Raw genomic sequence first — 15,992 nt, 5'->3', positions numbered from 1 at the left:
AATTCATATTGACCAGTCAAGGGTAATTAATACCTCACCCCCAGAACATGCTCTAGCTAGCATTTATGTAACACTTGAATGTTTGCAAAGTACTTTACAAGTGTCTCTTTTTTATTATCATAACAACCTTGTGAGGGAGGGACTATTCTTATCTCAATTTTACATATGGGAAAATTGAGGCAGGAAGAAGTTATATTAGTAAGTTCCTGAGAAAGGATTTGAACTCAGATCCAGCACACACTCCACTGTATCATCTAGCTGACATGCATGTGTAATGAGAGCTGCACCTGGATCATTGTTAATATGTCTACAAGGTAAGACAGGGAGTGGTGAAATGGAGTTCTCAAGAGCAGTGAGACTATTGGTTAGAAGGATCAGGTAATAGTGCAGGAAATTGTACAGGGACTTACCTGGACAGCAGAGTGTCCAGACTTAGCAGGAATTCAACAAGCATTTTAATTCCTATGTGCCAACCATTGTGCCAGGCACCCTATAAAGACAGAAGTGAGATGGTCCCTGCTCTCAAGGAACTTTCTACTGGCAGGGATACAATAGGCTCGCAGATAAGTAAATACAAGGGTTACTCAAAGGGCATGAAGGTGATTTTGGGTGGGGAGACACTAAGTACTGGGAAAATCAGGAAAGGCCCCTTGAAGGAAGTGCTGCTTCATGTGAGCCTTGAAGGGAGCCAGGGGCGAGGAGGGAGAGCATTTCCAGATGAGTCAGCCTGGGCAGTGGTGGGGAGGCATCACATGGATGCGTTAAGTACGTGGAAATGGAAGTAGAACAGTCAGGCTGGCATGTAGAGTGTGTAATATGGAGAATAATGTGTAATCAGCCTTGAAAGATGACTTCTCACCAGATTCTTAAGGGCTTTAAATGTTAAACAGGAATTTTATATTTTATTCTTAAAGGCACTAGGGAGCCACTGAAACTTTTTGTTTCGGGCTGCATCAAATGCTACTTACTGGTTCTTCTATATTGCATTCCCATTCATTTTAGGGTATTGCTACACATACATTTTGAATCAGAGAATTGAAACAACTGTATAATTCAGAGCAAAAATAGATTTGCAACTCAAACACCCAAATATTTGAAGGAAAATAGTTTTTAACCTCAATTTTCTACTATGCATGGCTAGACATATCCTGATGTCTAAGATAAGAAAGTCTTTTTTTAAACATGGCTTAGAGAGAATTTAAAGACTTATTTAGATAGTTTATGCCAGAAATGATCTTTGTATGATAATATTTAAGTGCTCTGATTTAAATGGGTGGGGGAGCATTTGGAGACCTTGGTTTTCCTTTTAGCTTTTACTGGATTGTAAATAGACATAGGAACCAAGTGATCACAGATAATTCAGAGTTTATAAAGCATTCTAGAGTTTTCCTTTTTCTTTTTACTCTTTCCCTTGTTTGTTGTTTTCCCTGGGCTTTCCTCTTTGAATTGTGTGAATAGTCTATGAAACCTATGAAGACAGTTAAGGAGAATTGGCATGGGATTTCATATCATTTTTATAGTTTTGGGGAATAAAAGGAAATAAGCATTTATTCAATATGCACTGTGCTAAGTGCTTTACAAATATTACCTTATTTGATCCTCACAACAACCCTATTATTAACTTATTTTACAGATAAGGAAGCTGAGACAAACAGAGGTTAAATGACATGCCCAGGATCCCACAGCTAGTATTCAAGTCCAGGCCTAGTACTCCATACATCACTTAGCTGCCTCTAGACTGCTGTGTTAACAGCTTCGTGACAGTGCAATACACATCTGTCTTTAAGAAAGTGTTATTGTTTTATTTTTCAGACATACTCTGTTAAGAGCTTCATGACAATGCAATACACATCTGTCTTTAAGAAAGTGTTATTGTTTTATTTTTCAGACATACTCTGCTTAATATTATTAATTGGTTCTGCAGAAATAGAACTAGGCAAAACAGCAGTATTATTGTTGTTGTTCAGTCATTAAGTCATGTCTGACTCTTTGTGACCCCACAGACTGTAGTATGCTAGGCCCTTCTATCCTCTGCTATCTCCCAAAGTCTGTCCAAGCCAATGTTCATTGCTTCCATGACACCATATATCCATCTCATCCTCTGCTGTCCCATTTTCCTTTTGTCTTGAAATCTCACCCCTTTTTGTTCACTATGAGGGCTACTCCATTTCCACTAAGGGATTCTTGCTCAAAATAATATATATAACGATAACCTGAATGAAATTCACCTATTCCTGTCCATTTGAGTAAATGAATGTCCAAGATGTCAAAGTTTAACCTTTCTATCTCCTGTTCATCCAAATCCAGTTTACCTTAGTTCATAGATCTTATATTCCAGGTTCCTATGCAATATTGATGTTAACAGCATCAGACTTTCCTTTAGTCATCAGACACCAGGCATTTGCCCTTGAGCTTCCTTCTGTTTTTGGCCCAGATACTTCATTAATACTAGAGCTACTTGTAGTTGACCTCCACTCTTCCCCAGTTGAAGATGAGGGGCTCATCTTCCAGTGTCCTATCTTCATCATTTTAATGCTGTCCATGGGGTTTTCTTTGAAAAGATACTGGATTGGTTTGCTATTTCCTTCTCCAATAGGTCACCTTTTGTCAGAACTTTCACTATGACCTGTCTCTCTTGAGTAACCATAGCTCATAGTTTTATAGAGCTTTGCAAGCAATGATCCAGGAGGGGAAATAGCAGTATAGGAGATAGCTAATTCTACTGGATTGTAGTATTGATAAGATAAATATTCGTGGGCAACTAAATTCAGCTGATAATAGTTTGGAGCTAATCTTTGCAGAAAAGTGGATTTTAAATAGGCTTTTGAATCTATAGGATTGAGCCAAATGAGGCTCAACCTTGCTGGGATAGGCAACTTAATTTAAGATTAGAGCAGAGGGAGAGAAAGTGGCAGGCACAGAGCTTACTACTGTCATCTGTGGATGTTAAAACTGTGTTAAAGAAGAAGATGTATTTTGGGGAGGGAGTTTTGGTTGTGGATTTCCACAACTTCTTTGATTTGGCAGGAAAACAAGTTTCACTCCCTGGGGAAAGGGACTGGAGGAATTGTGGCAAAGGCTTTGTAAGCCCTGATATGTGGAAGCAGGTACAGCATGTGAAAGGTAATGATGTCACTAAAGAATAAGGGAGGAGAGGGCATTGAAAATGGCTGGCTATGGTTCTTAGTACATTGGAGGAAACTTAGACACTTTTTTGGTGGGATGTATATTTCATACCATTGTGATATGGCTCAAGTTCAGAATAAAAAAAATATTTACTAGGGGATAAAAAATGATTTCATATCTTTTTGTAAAAAATATGTTGCAGATTTTAAAAATCTATTACTTTAAAACAGCCAAATAATTATGTAAACTATGTAATAGGGCTTGTATTTTTATGGTGTACCTTTGCTAAATGAGATGACTCAGGGTACACAGTATGAAATTATTTGAAGACAGTAAACTGAAAATAAAGATGTAAAGTTTGTTTTTGTATATGAATTTGTGTTCCTGGTATACATTACTTATGAAAATTATTTGCCAGATAGTAAATCTTGGATGTAGCATGTGGAATTGTAAATAGTAATGATTAGCAAAAATCTGCGTAAATATATCCATAGCAATATAATTCATTTGAAAATAGGGCAAATTATATAAACTTTTGTAGATTTTCACTTGATAATTTGCTAGAACATTTTGTCAGAAGACCTCTTCCTTTATAAGTAATTCTACTGTGACTTTTCTGTCCTTTATAAAAATTCCTTCCAGTATTTCATGTTAAGTTATTAGATTTTAACATTAAGTGGTTGACTTTGTATGTATATCTTTATCTGTCTTACCAGTTTATTGCTTAAAAACATTTATTCTAGATATTAAATTCCCAGCTGATTTTTTCTGGATGATGTCTTATGGAAGTGACTGTTAGATTCTTTTACTTTTTTATCCTAAAGCACAGCAGTAATTTTGAAATATTAAAAAACTGTTGTCATTTTGTTTTCTAGTACCAGTCCTTTCCCTATAACAAAAATGGATTCAAAGTTGGAATGAAGTTAGAAGGTGTGGACCCTGAACATCAGTCAATGTACTGTGTTCTCACTGTTGCTGAGGTAAAAACAGCCTAATTCTGTGATATTTTTTTAAAATAAAAGAGCTTATAATTATGAAGCTGGAAAGCATTATGAAATAGCAAATTCTTGTGAGTGACAGATAACTGTATATTTATTTTTTAGTTTTTCAGAGTATACATTATAGGATTCATCAGTAAAAGATCTCAGCCATAAAAAAACATACTTCATTGCACAGAGTATCAGTATTTATGATTTCGTAGTACTGCTTCTCTCCTAGATTCTTCCTTTTCTCTGTTTTTTAAAAATCTTCTCTTTTATGTAATTATATTCAAGCTATATTGTCATTGTCTCATAAAAATCAGTAAAATTCCCCTCATATAAGTGTATTTACTTTGGTTTCTAAAGACCAAACTATTCTTAAACTTAATTGTTTGGTAAAGACTTTTCTATTTTAGGAAAGTAGTACAATGCCATATGACACTTGTTAGAAGAAAAATCAGTCAATTATGATTCAATAGGTAGAAGACTTAGGCTTATACAAAATGAGATAATATTGCTGTTACTTACAGGTTAAGCCAATGGATGATTTTTCTATGGTACCCCCTTTTTGAATTAGAAAGAAGGATTCAAATCTTAATACCTTAATTACTATGTCTCCTTTTGATTCAGATAGTTTTATTATATATCCTCAAATTACCTACCCTTTTCTCAAGCTTGCCTTTTTTCTTTTTCTGTGACAGTTCATAGGTTCATATATATCAAGGTTTTTATAATGTCATTTATTTTTCTTTAATCAAAGTGGTTTTATTAGCATAGACTGCATATTCATATATGGCATAAATATTAGATTTTAATTTGACTGTATTGTTAACATTAACGTTGGCAATTTTAGAAATTATGGCTAATATTCTTTTCCATGTTTCAGGTCTGTGGCTATAGAATAAGGCTTCATTTTGATGGCTATCCTGATTGTTATGACTTCTGGGTAAATGCTGATGCTTTAGACATTCATCCAGTTGGATGGTGTGAAAAAACTGGCCACAAGCTTCATCCACCAAAAGGTATTATTACACTTTTCTTTACTATTATTACTAATTGTTATTGATATTAATTTTGTTGATATTGCTTGTTTTTATATTCTCATTTCCAAATATATTCCTTCACCCTCCTACCCATTGAATATTTCCCTGTATCAAAGAATTAAAAAGAAAAGAAAGAAAAAATTTCAATAAAATTAATCACAATATCAATTGAGTCTGATGTTCTATGCAAAATTACAAACTTAACACCTCCCTCTCTGCTTCACGCCAATCCTCTGCAAGGAAGTAAAGGTGAGGCATTTTCTCATTTGGGGGTAGGGTGGACATTTCTTTAAGATTTTAAACTGAGTACAACCCCACCTATTTAGATAATACTAATTTGCAATTCATAGCAATAAAACATGATAATTCAGATGGTGTAAGTTTAAATTTATGTTTTTAATATGAAAGAGTTTATTAAATAAATTATGTTATAAATAGAATTTTAAAAACATTTGTTAAACTTTATATTGTTTGAGTCCATTGTTTTAGCCTGTTGATATCTTTTTGAAATTTACTTCTATTCTCCAGTGTTTAACTATCTTCAGTTTTCTGCCATCTGAAAATTTAATAAGCATGTCATCTATGACTTCATGAAAGTCATTAACTAAAATATTAAACAGAACATGACTTAAGATGTCAGCAAACTAAACCAAAGATCAACCAGCCAATTTGTTAGCTACCAAAATAAAACATTTATTAAGTTGGGCATTGTGCTAAGTGATGAGGATAAGACACAATCAATTTAGCAAGAAAATCCCTAAGATTCTTTTAGGGAAGAGGTGAGAATTATGATGAGAGTAGAGACAACATGGTGCAGAATTATGTGGGAAATGGTGTAGGAGACTTGAATCTGGGCAAGATAAGGTGAAAGTTATCAGAGCCCAGGGTCTTCCAGGGATGGAATCCAAGGTTCCTGTGGGGAGTATGTGGGGATGATAACTTCACTATGATGTGGACATAACTGAGAGATCCCCATCAGAGTTCTACATAGTTGAAGTATAGCACATGGAAGTGTTATAAATGTTCTGAACAGTTTTTTTTAATCACTTTTTCTCAGTTATAAATTGTAATTTGTTCAACTGGATTGAAAACTCCTTCACTGTCCATTGTGCCTCACACGACAGTGCACAGAGTAGTTGTTTATGCTTGTTGTTTATTTTCTCAGAATACTGTGTATGTATGTGTGTGTGTGTGTGTGTGTGTGTGTGTATTTGAAGATAAGTCTTTAAGGAATTTACCAAAAATACCAGCCTCAAATAATAAATAGTTTTATTAACTTTACTTGTTTGTAAGTTAATGATAAATTATCTGAAATAGTGCCTCGTGGTTAAGGAAAGAACTGTATGAGGACTGCCCACTGCCCATTTGCATTTTTAGTCAAATTCACTTATATCTGACCTCATTACTCGTAATAAACTGATTCCTTTAAAATGAGAAGTTATGTTTTAATTGCCAAATCCTCAGACCTTCTTCTCTGTCTTTATCTTTCTTGACTTCTTTGTAGCATTTGGCACTTTTGACCCCCTTCTCCTACATACTCTCTGCTCGCTATATCTTCAAGACACTGCTTTTCTCTTGGTTCTTCTTCTATAGTGTAGAGACTACTTAGTCTCCTTTCCAAGTCATCTATACCCCACCCCTTATGGTGTGTATACATGAAGGCTGGACTTTCTACTTTCTTTACATTATTTTTCTTGGTGACCTTATTAGCTTTTATAGTATGAATTAACACTTAGATCAATATATTTACCCCTAGCGTCTCTCCCGAGCTGTAGTCCTGCATCACCAACTAAACAGGTTGAACTCTATGTCTTGTAGGCGATTCAACTCAACTTTGTCCAAAACAGAACCAATTATTTTCCTCCTCCCTCCTACCCCTATCCCAACTCACCCTTCCAAACTTCCCTGTTATTGTTGAGGGTACCACTCTCCTTCTAGTCATCCAGATTCACAGTCCCAGAATCATCCTTGATGTTTCTCTTTCCCTCATTTTCCACATCCAAATGGTTGCCAAGACTTAGCGATTCTGCCTTGGCAGCATACAATCCTTCCCCCATCCATCACACTAGTTCAGAGCTCCCTCATCTCTGGCCTGAACTATTGCATTAGCCTCCTAATTTACCTTCATGCCTCTTACCTTTTTTCTGTCCAAACTATATATTCCATACATTGTTCCTAAAGTACAGGTCTTCCATGTTACTTGCTTGTCCAAGAAGTTCCAATGGTTTAGTGTTGCTTCTAAGATCAAACACAGCCTATTTTGGGGGGAACGAGAGTCATTCTGGTTTCAAATCTGGCTTCCTTTACAGGTTTGTTGTACACTATTTTGTACTCTGCCCAAGCCAGTCTACTTTCTATCACTCATATTACTTTTCCTTATTGGTTTTCATGACTTTGCCTAAGGGAAAGACATGCCTGGAATACTCTGTTTCCTTCCTTCTGCTTTTTTTTTACTCAAGGTTTATTCAAAGTTTAGATCAAATGCCACTTTCTCTGTAAGGTCCTTCCTTTCCCTACTAAAGCCTCTTCCCTCCACCAAATTACCTTGTATTTACTTTGCTTTTATTTATATTTACTTACATATGTAACTACTAATTTTTTAACCTTCTTGAGGACAGTGGCAGCTTTATTTATTTTGTCTTTGTTATAACCATTGCTTAGCACAGTGACTGGCACATGATAAATGCTTGTTGATTAATTGACTGATTGACACATAGAATCATTTCAGAATCATTTTAGATTTTAATTTCAATATCTGAAAAGGTGAGATGAAAGTGGCTTACTTAGTGTGGTGGTTCCTCAAAGACAGGAAAAGATTACTAAATAAAATTGTAGTTTAGCATTTGTTATAGAGAAAAATTTTCTTGTAAATAAAAAGGAAATACTCAGAGATTCCAAATGCTGTTGCCAGAAAACAGTCCTCTGCTCTCTGTTCCCAAGGCTACCACTCTAGTTCAAGGCCCTCTTAGCCAACCACTCCAGATAGCAGGTATTCCCACTTGCACCCAGTCTCCACACCATCTCATATTTCATAATCTATTTCATAAGCCTATTTCCTTATTTTTTGGTGTAGTAAAGTCATTCCTCTGCTTACAAATGATTAATGACTATTGCCTTTATCCAAAAGATAGTTTCATAGTTTCAAAAAATAGCTAGCATTTATATAGTACTTTAAATTTGCAAAATGTTTTATTATTATCTCCTTTGATCTTCACAGCAACCCTGGGAAATAGGTGCTATTATCATGCCCATTTTATAGACGAGGAAACTAAGGCACAGGGAAGTTCAGTGATTTGCCAAGTATCACATAACCAGTAAATGTCTGAGGCCAGATCTGAACTCAGGACTTCCTGACTCCAGACACGTTGCTGTTTACAACTATTCTACCTAGCTCAAAATTTGTACATAAATTCTTAATAAATTGAAATTTATTAAGGAACCTTATTACTTAGTGAAACTTGTCAGTGGTTCTTTTTTGTAAGATTCTTTTTTTAAAGAATTTTGTAAAAATTCTTTTGCAAAACAAATTGATCACCTTTCATTTATGTGTTTTTTGAATTTTCCCTTTTAAGTCTTAAAAAGTGAGCACATTTAAATGAACACATTTTAGAACATTGTGCTTCCTCTTTATCCAGCTATTTTGTATGGGTTTTCTAATGAATTTTTCATTCCTTGTGTTGTACCAACAGGATTTTCTATTTTTAAATTCAAAGAGTTGGTATTCTCTTTTTACTTAATGCCAAAAGGCCAGGTTTCTAAATCTCTGTTTTTGTTGAGGGAAGTCTCTCTGAAGATTATTGATAATTAGTTAACAGGCCGTTCCTTGTTAGAAAAAATAATGGAAGAATGATAATTACATAAAGCTAAACTAAAACATGTGGAAAAGAAAAAAATTAAATGGAAGGTATAAACTTTTAGATAAAATTAATATTTGTACAGGGGGAACATTAAAATGAAAAAAAAATTGGAGTTTTTTTTTCTGTAATCTTGCTTTCTGAACATTAATAGAAGTAGAAGTGCTCATGCTGGCAGGAAAAATAAAGTGAAATAGCCAATTTCCTCTTTTAAGAAATGCTCACTTCAATGGTATTAGAAAATCAAGCCAAGAACCTTTACCCAAGGCACTTAAGAAACACATATATTGGATGCATTTTATTAGGTTTCAGCTGGCTACTCTTGCAGTAGTGGGCTATAGACGTTAGTGGCTCAGTGAATAAAGTGGTGGGCTTGGAGTCAGGAAGACCCGAGTTCACATCTGGCTTACTAGCTGTGTGACCTGGGCAAGTCACACAACCTCTGTCTGCCTCAGTTTCCTCCTCTATAAAATGGGGATTATAATAGCATTGACTTTCCAAGGTTACTGTGAGCATAAAATGAGACAATACTTGTAAAGTGCTTTGCAGTCCTTAAAATGCTATGTAAATGCTAGCTATTATTATAATACATTTTTAAAAACTTTTTTTTAGCATTCTATTAATTTCTATATTGTGCAAATTACTTTCTAAACACAGGGTAAAAATTGACACAGGGCCTTGCATATAATAGGAGTTTAATAAAAGCTTGTTAACTAATAAACAAATACCCTCTCCCCACTCCTCCCCCCCACTCAGCAAACCATAAGTCTTCATTCTTCCTCTTCCATAAACTTTTTCTGGTGAATTGCTCATAAAACTAATGAGAAGCTTTTATGACAGTTACACCTTTCACCGCTTTACTACTTTTCTTTGTAGCTTTTTAGAATGGGAAAAAACACATTTGAAGCAAATATTAAATTGTATGCTTGATTCTACTTACTTTGTATAGGAAAACTCATGGTTGAAATGAAATTACTGTGTGTTGTTTAATATTTTGATTTTAAAAATTCCAGTTGCATGTGTGTCTTGAGGTGTGTTAAAGTAGAAGGTGACATTGAAAATAAATGAAGTTTGATTTTTATTTATTTTATTTTTTTTTTTAGAGAGGGAGGGTTTGTGTGTGTGTGTGTGTGTGTGTGTGTTGGGGGAGTCATAATGAAAAGAATGGTAGACTTGAAGTCAGAATAGATATGGGTCATTACCAGCAGAATAATATGGGCAGTTCACTTAATATTTCTAACTTCACTTTACTAATCTGTACAGTGGGGTTAATAATACCTGCAATATTACTTGGTCATAACATAACGTAGAAAGTACTTGACTAATTTTAAAACCATAATAATTATTATTGGCAGATTAATTGAAGTAAATTTTGAATCACATTTTGTAAATTAAATTCAATTTATCTTAACACATATTTTTAGGGTATAAGGAAGAGGAATTCAATTGGCAAACATACCTTAAGACATGCAAAGCACAAGCTGCTCCAAAGTCCTTATTTGAAAATCAAAATACTGTAAGTATTTGTCTTTGTACATTCTAATAGAGATCGATAATGTTTTTTCTAGGACATGATGCTCAGAAATTATAGCAAGGAAAAATGTGACAACTTTTATTGCTTAATGTTTAGTTAATATGAGAGATAGAGTAATCTTCCTAAATAAAGTTATGCAATTACAGATTTATATTGAAAGGTGTGTTGGAAGGCAATATAGCACATGTCCTGGTGCCTTTTATACTTGTAAAATATCTGTTAATTTGTAGGATCCTATATGAACAACTCAGGTTTACTAGGATATTATTATTCTTTATATCTATTATATGCACATTTACTGTGGTGTCTGTTAGTTGAATCTTGATTATATATATGGTAAATCTAGGATAATAGTTCAGTTCATCAGTGCGGGCAAGGCATCAGTGCTTGTTGCTGGAAATACAAAGACAAATAAAACAGTCCCTGTTCTCCAGGAGTTTGCATTCTTCTGGTGATACAGGTATTAGGAGGTCAGTAAATATAAGATAATTAGATGAGGAAGAGAGCTCTAATAATTGGTAGGACCAGGAAAGGCATTGAGGAAAAGACAGTACATGATCCAACTAGAAATTGTTTAAGGATTCTGAGAGGAAGGTAAGGAAGGAGAGTGTTGACCAGTCTTCATAAAGGCATAAAGACAGTAAAATGGGATGCCAGGTTTGTAGGTCAGGTTGTTTTGAACAGATTACATGAGGAATGATTGCATGAGAATGTTGTCTGGAACCAGACTGAAGGCTGTGATTAAATGCCAGTGTTAGGCATTTGTGATTTATCCTAGAGGTGATAGGGAGCTAGGGAGGATTCTTTTCAGGGGAGTGACATAGTCAGAATTTTTCCAATTTTGGCAGCAGTGTGGAGTGTGATTTGGAGAAGAGAAAGTCTGGAAACAAGGAAGTATGCCAATTGGAAAGCTGCTACACTAGTCTAATTGAGAGAGGATGAGCACTTAGAGTTGAATCTGAGTGTGAGAAGGGGGCAGATAGACACAAAAGCTGTTGTATATTTGGCTGTGATGAGACTTGGCAGCTGATTAGACAGATGGACTGTGGGAGATGAAAGAGTCGAAGAGGACTTTGAAATTGTGAACATGAGTGGCTACTGCTTGGTGGTTGGTGCTCTTAATGGTAATTGAAAATCTGGAGGTGAGGCTGATTGAAGGAGATGATAATGACTTCCATTGTGGATGCATTAACTGTGTGAAAAAGACAACTAGGTGGAGCTGTCCAGCAAACAGTTAGGTGGGAATAGCATACAGGAGAGAGATGAAGGGAACTCTAAAATGATGAATTGCAAGGTATTGCTTGCCATTGTTAGAGATATTTCCCACATTGGGGATTCCCTGCACCACTGAAATCACAGTTCTAGTCCCATGTGGATTTGGATATCCTCTGCATAGAGGTCCTTAATTGAACCAATGAGATCTGATAAAATCACCAAAAATGAGTATAGAGAGAAAAGAGAATAGTGTTCAGGACAGAGTCTGAGAGAATGCTTATGCTTAGGAAATGGGAGATGAACACTAAAGGAGTGATTGGACAGGTAGGAAGAGATCCAGGAAAGAGCACTGTCAAGGAAGCATTTGCAGTATCAATAGTTGCACAGAGGTCAAGTAAAATTAAGACTGACATCACTGAGAACCTTCAAGAGAGCAGTTTCTGTCAGGTGATATGCTTGGAAGCCAGAGTGTGATGTGTTGAGAAGTGATTGCAAGTGCAGGTAATAGAAGCAGTTAGTGTAGATGATGTATTCAAGGGGTTTGATTGTGAAAGGGAAAAAGAGATATAAGATGATAGCTTGAGGGTCAGGTGAAAGTTTTCTGAGGCTTGTGGGGACACTGGCACTTTCATAGGCAGCTTGAGAGGGAAAGGAGCCAGTGTATATGGAAACATCGAAGCTGCCTGAGCAAGAAGTACTAAGGTCACTGCAGGAATGAATGATAGACCAGGAAGATAGGGAAATGACTTGGACTTTAAGGTTGCAGTGAAAATAAAGAAGTTTAGGAGAAAAAGGAAGATAGATATGAAAGGATAAGAGTTTATGGTCGAGGAGAGGAATTTGAGAGTTCAAGGATTTGGACTGATACTTTCTCACTAGGGTACAGAGACTGCTGGTTATGCGTATTAGGAATATATTGTAGTTATCATGAATGAGAGTTCATTTATTGCAATTACATTGATTACAATCCCCGTGGTGGGTGAGATGGAATGGTAGGTCATGGGATCACTGTCTCGACTAGAGGATACAGTCTTTAGATGCACATGTAGAAAAGAATAAGAATCTCCTTTTTCACTAGTTGGAAGTGTGGTATGGTACAGTGAGAAGATGGATAGACTAGAGTCAGGCCTGGGCTTTCACCTTAGTTCTGATAATTACTAAGTAGGTGGCAAATAACAACTCAAGATCTACAAGCCCCAGTTTCCTTATGACAGTTTGCCCTGTGTGAAAAGGGATTTGTGACTTTGCCACAATATAAACTTGTCACTCATAGGGTACTTCCTATATTAGATGGATTGTGTCAAAGACAAGTTTGTCTTTTTTTGCCATCTTGTCCTTATTTGGGTCATGATCCTATTGTAGGCACTTTATGAATAACTGGCACTTTACATATAACTAACAAGAACTGAAGCGATTCAGTGCTTGCATTGTAATCAGGGTATGTTAATGAGCCAGATAGCTCAAAAATCAAGGTTCCCGTGATCTTCCCGGTCTTTATTGTCCCTACACCCACCACAAATAGCCATTTCCCCAGCCAGCATATGGTCCACTTTAAGGATTCCTTAAGGATTTTTAAGAGGTATCAAAGAGCCTTTTAACACTTTGCCAACAGTGGAACAAATTATCTGATCCAACTGATGATAGACTGGTTCAAGTAGAGTCCTAGAGAAGGAAGAAGAGAGGCATTTCTCAGCTCTGTGGAGCTGGAGGGAAGCCAGACTATTATAAGTGAAGATTTTCACCAAGATCACAGCCTAATTGTTGAAATGTAAATCTGGCATAGACAGCAGACACTCTTTTTTAAACCACTAAAATCCACTTAAGTAGAAAACAGCTATGCAGAAAGATGCTGCACCATGCTTCCTGATCCCCTTTTGGTCCTTTGCCTGTGAGTTTCAGCACGGGTTTTATTTATTGTCTCACTAAATTCTTTTCACTGTTGTCCTACAACATAATGTATGCTTTTCGTATAAGTGATAACTCACTCTCTTTGCTTAAATTACTTTGTGTTGCAACGCTCAAGTATTTATGGGCAGAAATGTGCAATAAATAATTTGATGACATAATTCCTTTAATAAAAACTTAGGTAGAAATGTTGCCAGGGTAGCAATAGAAGTACATCCAGCTTTAGTGCCCAGTTCATCAATTCAGGTAGCATTAATTTTACAGGCTTAGAGAAATATCATTAAAGATTGCTTTGTACATTGCATCTTCCCTAATTCTTCATTATAGTTATAGTAAAAAGGATCATGAGATTTATAGCTGAAGGGGGCCCTGGAAATCAACTTGTTCTACTCATTGTGGGAATATCTATTTTTGCTTAATGAGGTTAGAACCTGATGCCTAACTTGGTCATTTCTATAATGCCTGAGCATTTTTCCCTCCTAAGGCAAAGAAGTAGTAAGCTAGAAAGTGGGAAAGGACTGAAGAACTATGTAATTGTTATCCATGTGTCAATGCTACTATTAGAAAAGAAGTCCTATTTTAGCCTTCATAAAAGATAGAAAGAAAACTTTTCACTTTTTCTCTCTCTTTCTCTCTCCCCCTCTCTCTATTTCTCTCTTTCTCTTTCTCCCCCTCTTCTTCTCCCCTCTCCCTCCCTCCCTTTCTTTCCTTCCTTCCTTTTTTTAACTGCATTTTGATTTCACTGTACTAGGTTCTTCATTTTCCAAATGATTGGTGTAATCAGTTGGTTTGCTTAAAATATACCTATTTTGAATGATTTCCTATCTCAGTAGACATTTTCTACTAAAGTTGAAATATTAAAGCAAGACACCGTCCCTTACACATAGTAGATGTTTTCTAAATACTTTTAATTGCATTAAATGAGATCTCTCTGGCATTGGATTACAGTAGTCATTTACTCTCCCTCCTGTATGAAAACAGGCCACTGGCAGTTGAGGGGTGTGCTTTGTGGGGTTTTTCTTTTCAGCAATGATAATGGATTTGGACTGATACTTTCCCACTAGGATACAGAGACTGCTGGTTAAATTCTGTAGTCATGAAGCAGAATAGTTATGGGGCAGCTCCTCATTCTTGCCAAATGAACTTACAAGCCATGGATGGTAAAACATAAGATGAGCATCCATGTAACCAAGCTTTAAATGCTTTGATTGCATTGATAGTTGATGTTAAGGGTAGTCTGGACATTCAAGGTATATTTATTGTTAATTAAATCTGTGTTTCTGAGTAGACAGTGATCCCATCAGGTTTTCGTGTGGGAATGAAACTTGAAGCTGTAGACAAAAAGAATCCTGCATTCATCTGTGTTGCTACAGTAACAGATATGGTGGACAATCGGTTTCTGGTGCATTTTGACAACTGGGATGAGAGCTATGACTATTGGTAAGGTTTTTTTTTTTCTCCTTTATTTCTATATTTTGTTACTGGAAAATTACCTTAATCTTGTTTTTGTGCATAGTTTATTTATCAATCCATGCCATCTGCCCTCTTTTTGTATTCACTTCACACCTGGAAAACTTGGGAATGGCCTGAAGTCAGAGGGACTCTCCTCACCCTGATCTTTTTTCTTTTTCTTTTTTTTTTCCTTTTCCTTTTCCTTCTCTATCTGTCTTCAATGACTTCTTTTCTCTTCTCCCCAGAGTTCTTACTGATTACATAGCCCTAGGCTAATCTGCAGGAGCAGGACTGGTAAAGACATGTGTGGGGGTAAATTTCTATTGCTTCCCCTCCTTTCCTCCGGCTACTGGTCCTGGCTTCCCCTCTTAGGTCAGTCAGTCAGTAAACATTTATTAAGAACCTACTGTGTGCCAGGCAATGTACCAAATGCTGGGGATACAGACAAAGGTAAAAGACAGTCCCTACTTTCCAGGAGCTCACAGTCTTAACAGTTTTTATCTATTTGTATTTCAAGCACTAGTTTCTTTGGCAGAGGCCAAGGAGATGGCTGTGTCAGTTACCTTCTCAGACTTCATGCAAAGGCTTTCACTTGAGAATCCCTGCTCCCTCTTCTGACTGGAAGTGATCTGGATAATTTGATAATGGTCTTCTTTTGAAATATTGGTGAACTTTACTTCAGTCATTTGTGTATACCCCTTTGCTTTCTTTTTGGATTGAAGAAGGAGTCAGTCAGTCAACAATATTTATTAATGAACAAATGAGCAAAGGATTTATTAAGTGCTTACTACAATCAAAGCACTTCACTAACTAAGCTCTAGGAATACAGATGAAAAAGTAGCATGGTCCATGCTCTCAAGGAGCTCATATTCTAATGAGGGAA

At 36.0% G+C, this 15,992-nt stretch overlaps 1 protein-coding gene across 3 annotated transcripts in view; it reads left to right on the top strand.

Annotated features, from left to right (window-relative positions):
* L3MBTL3 (L3MBTL histone methyl-lysine binding protein 3) overlaps positions 1-15,992 on the top strand; it is a 148,941-nt gene that overhangs the window by 49,922 nt on the left and 83,027 nt on the right. For all 3 annotated transcript variants that reach the window (XM_069077430.1, XM_069077431.1, XM_069077432.1), the window contains 4 exons: positions 4,002-4,106; positions 4,993-5,128; positions 10,428-10,519; positions 14,946-15,097. In XM_069077430.1, the coding sequence (XP_068933531.1) occupies positions 4,002-4,106; positions 4,993-5,128; positions 10,428-10,519; positions 14,946-15,097 (485 nt within the window). The remainder of the gene's footprint in view (positions 1-4,001; positions 4,107-4,992; positions 5,129-10,427; positions 10,520-14,945; positions 15,098-15,992) is intronic.

Source organism: Petaurus breviceps, unplaced genomic scaffold, assembly GCF_028583685.1.
Source record: "Petaurus breviceps papuanus isolate PSGF00001 unplaced genomic scaffold, PetGlider_PUasm1.0 90977, whole genome shotgun sequence".
Lineage (NCBI taxonomy): Eukaryota > Metazoa > Chordata > Mammalia > Diprotodontia > Petauridae > Petaurus > Petaurus breviceps.
This window is presented reverse-complemented; position numbering and strand designations above follow the sequence as displayed.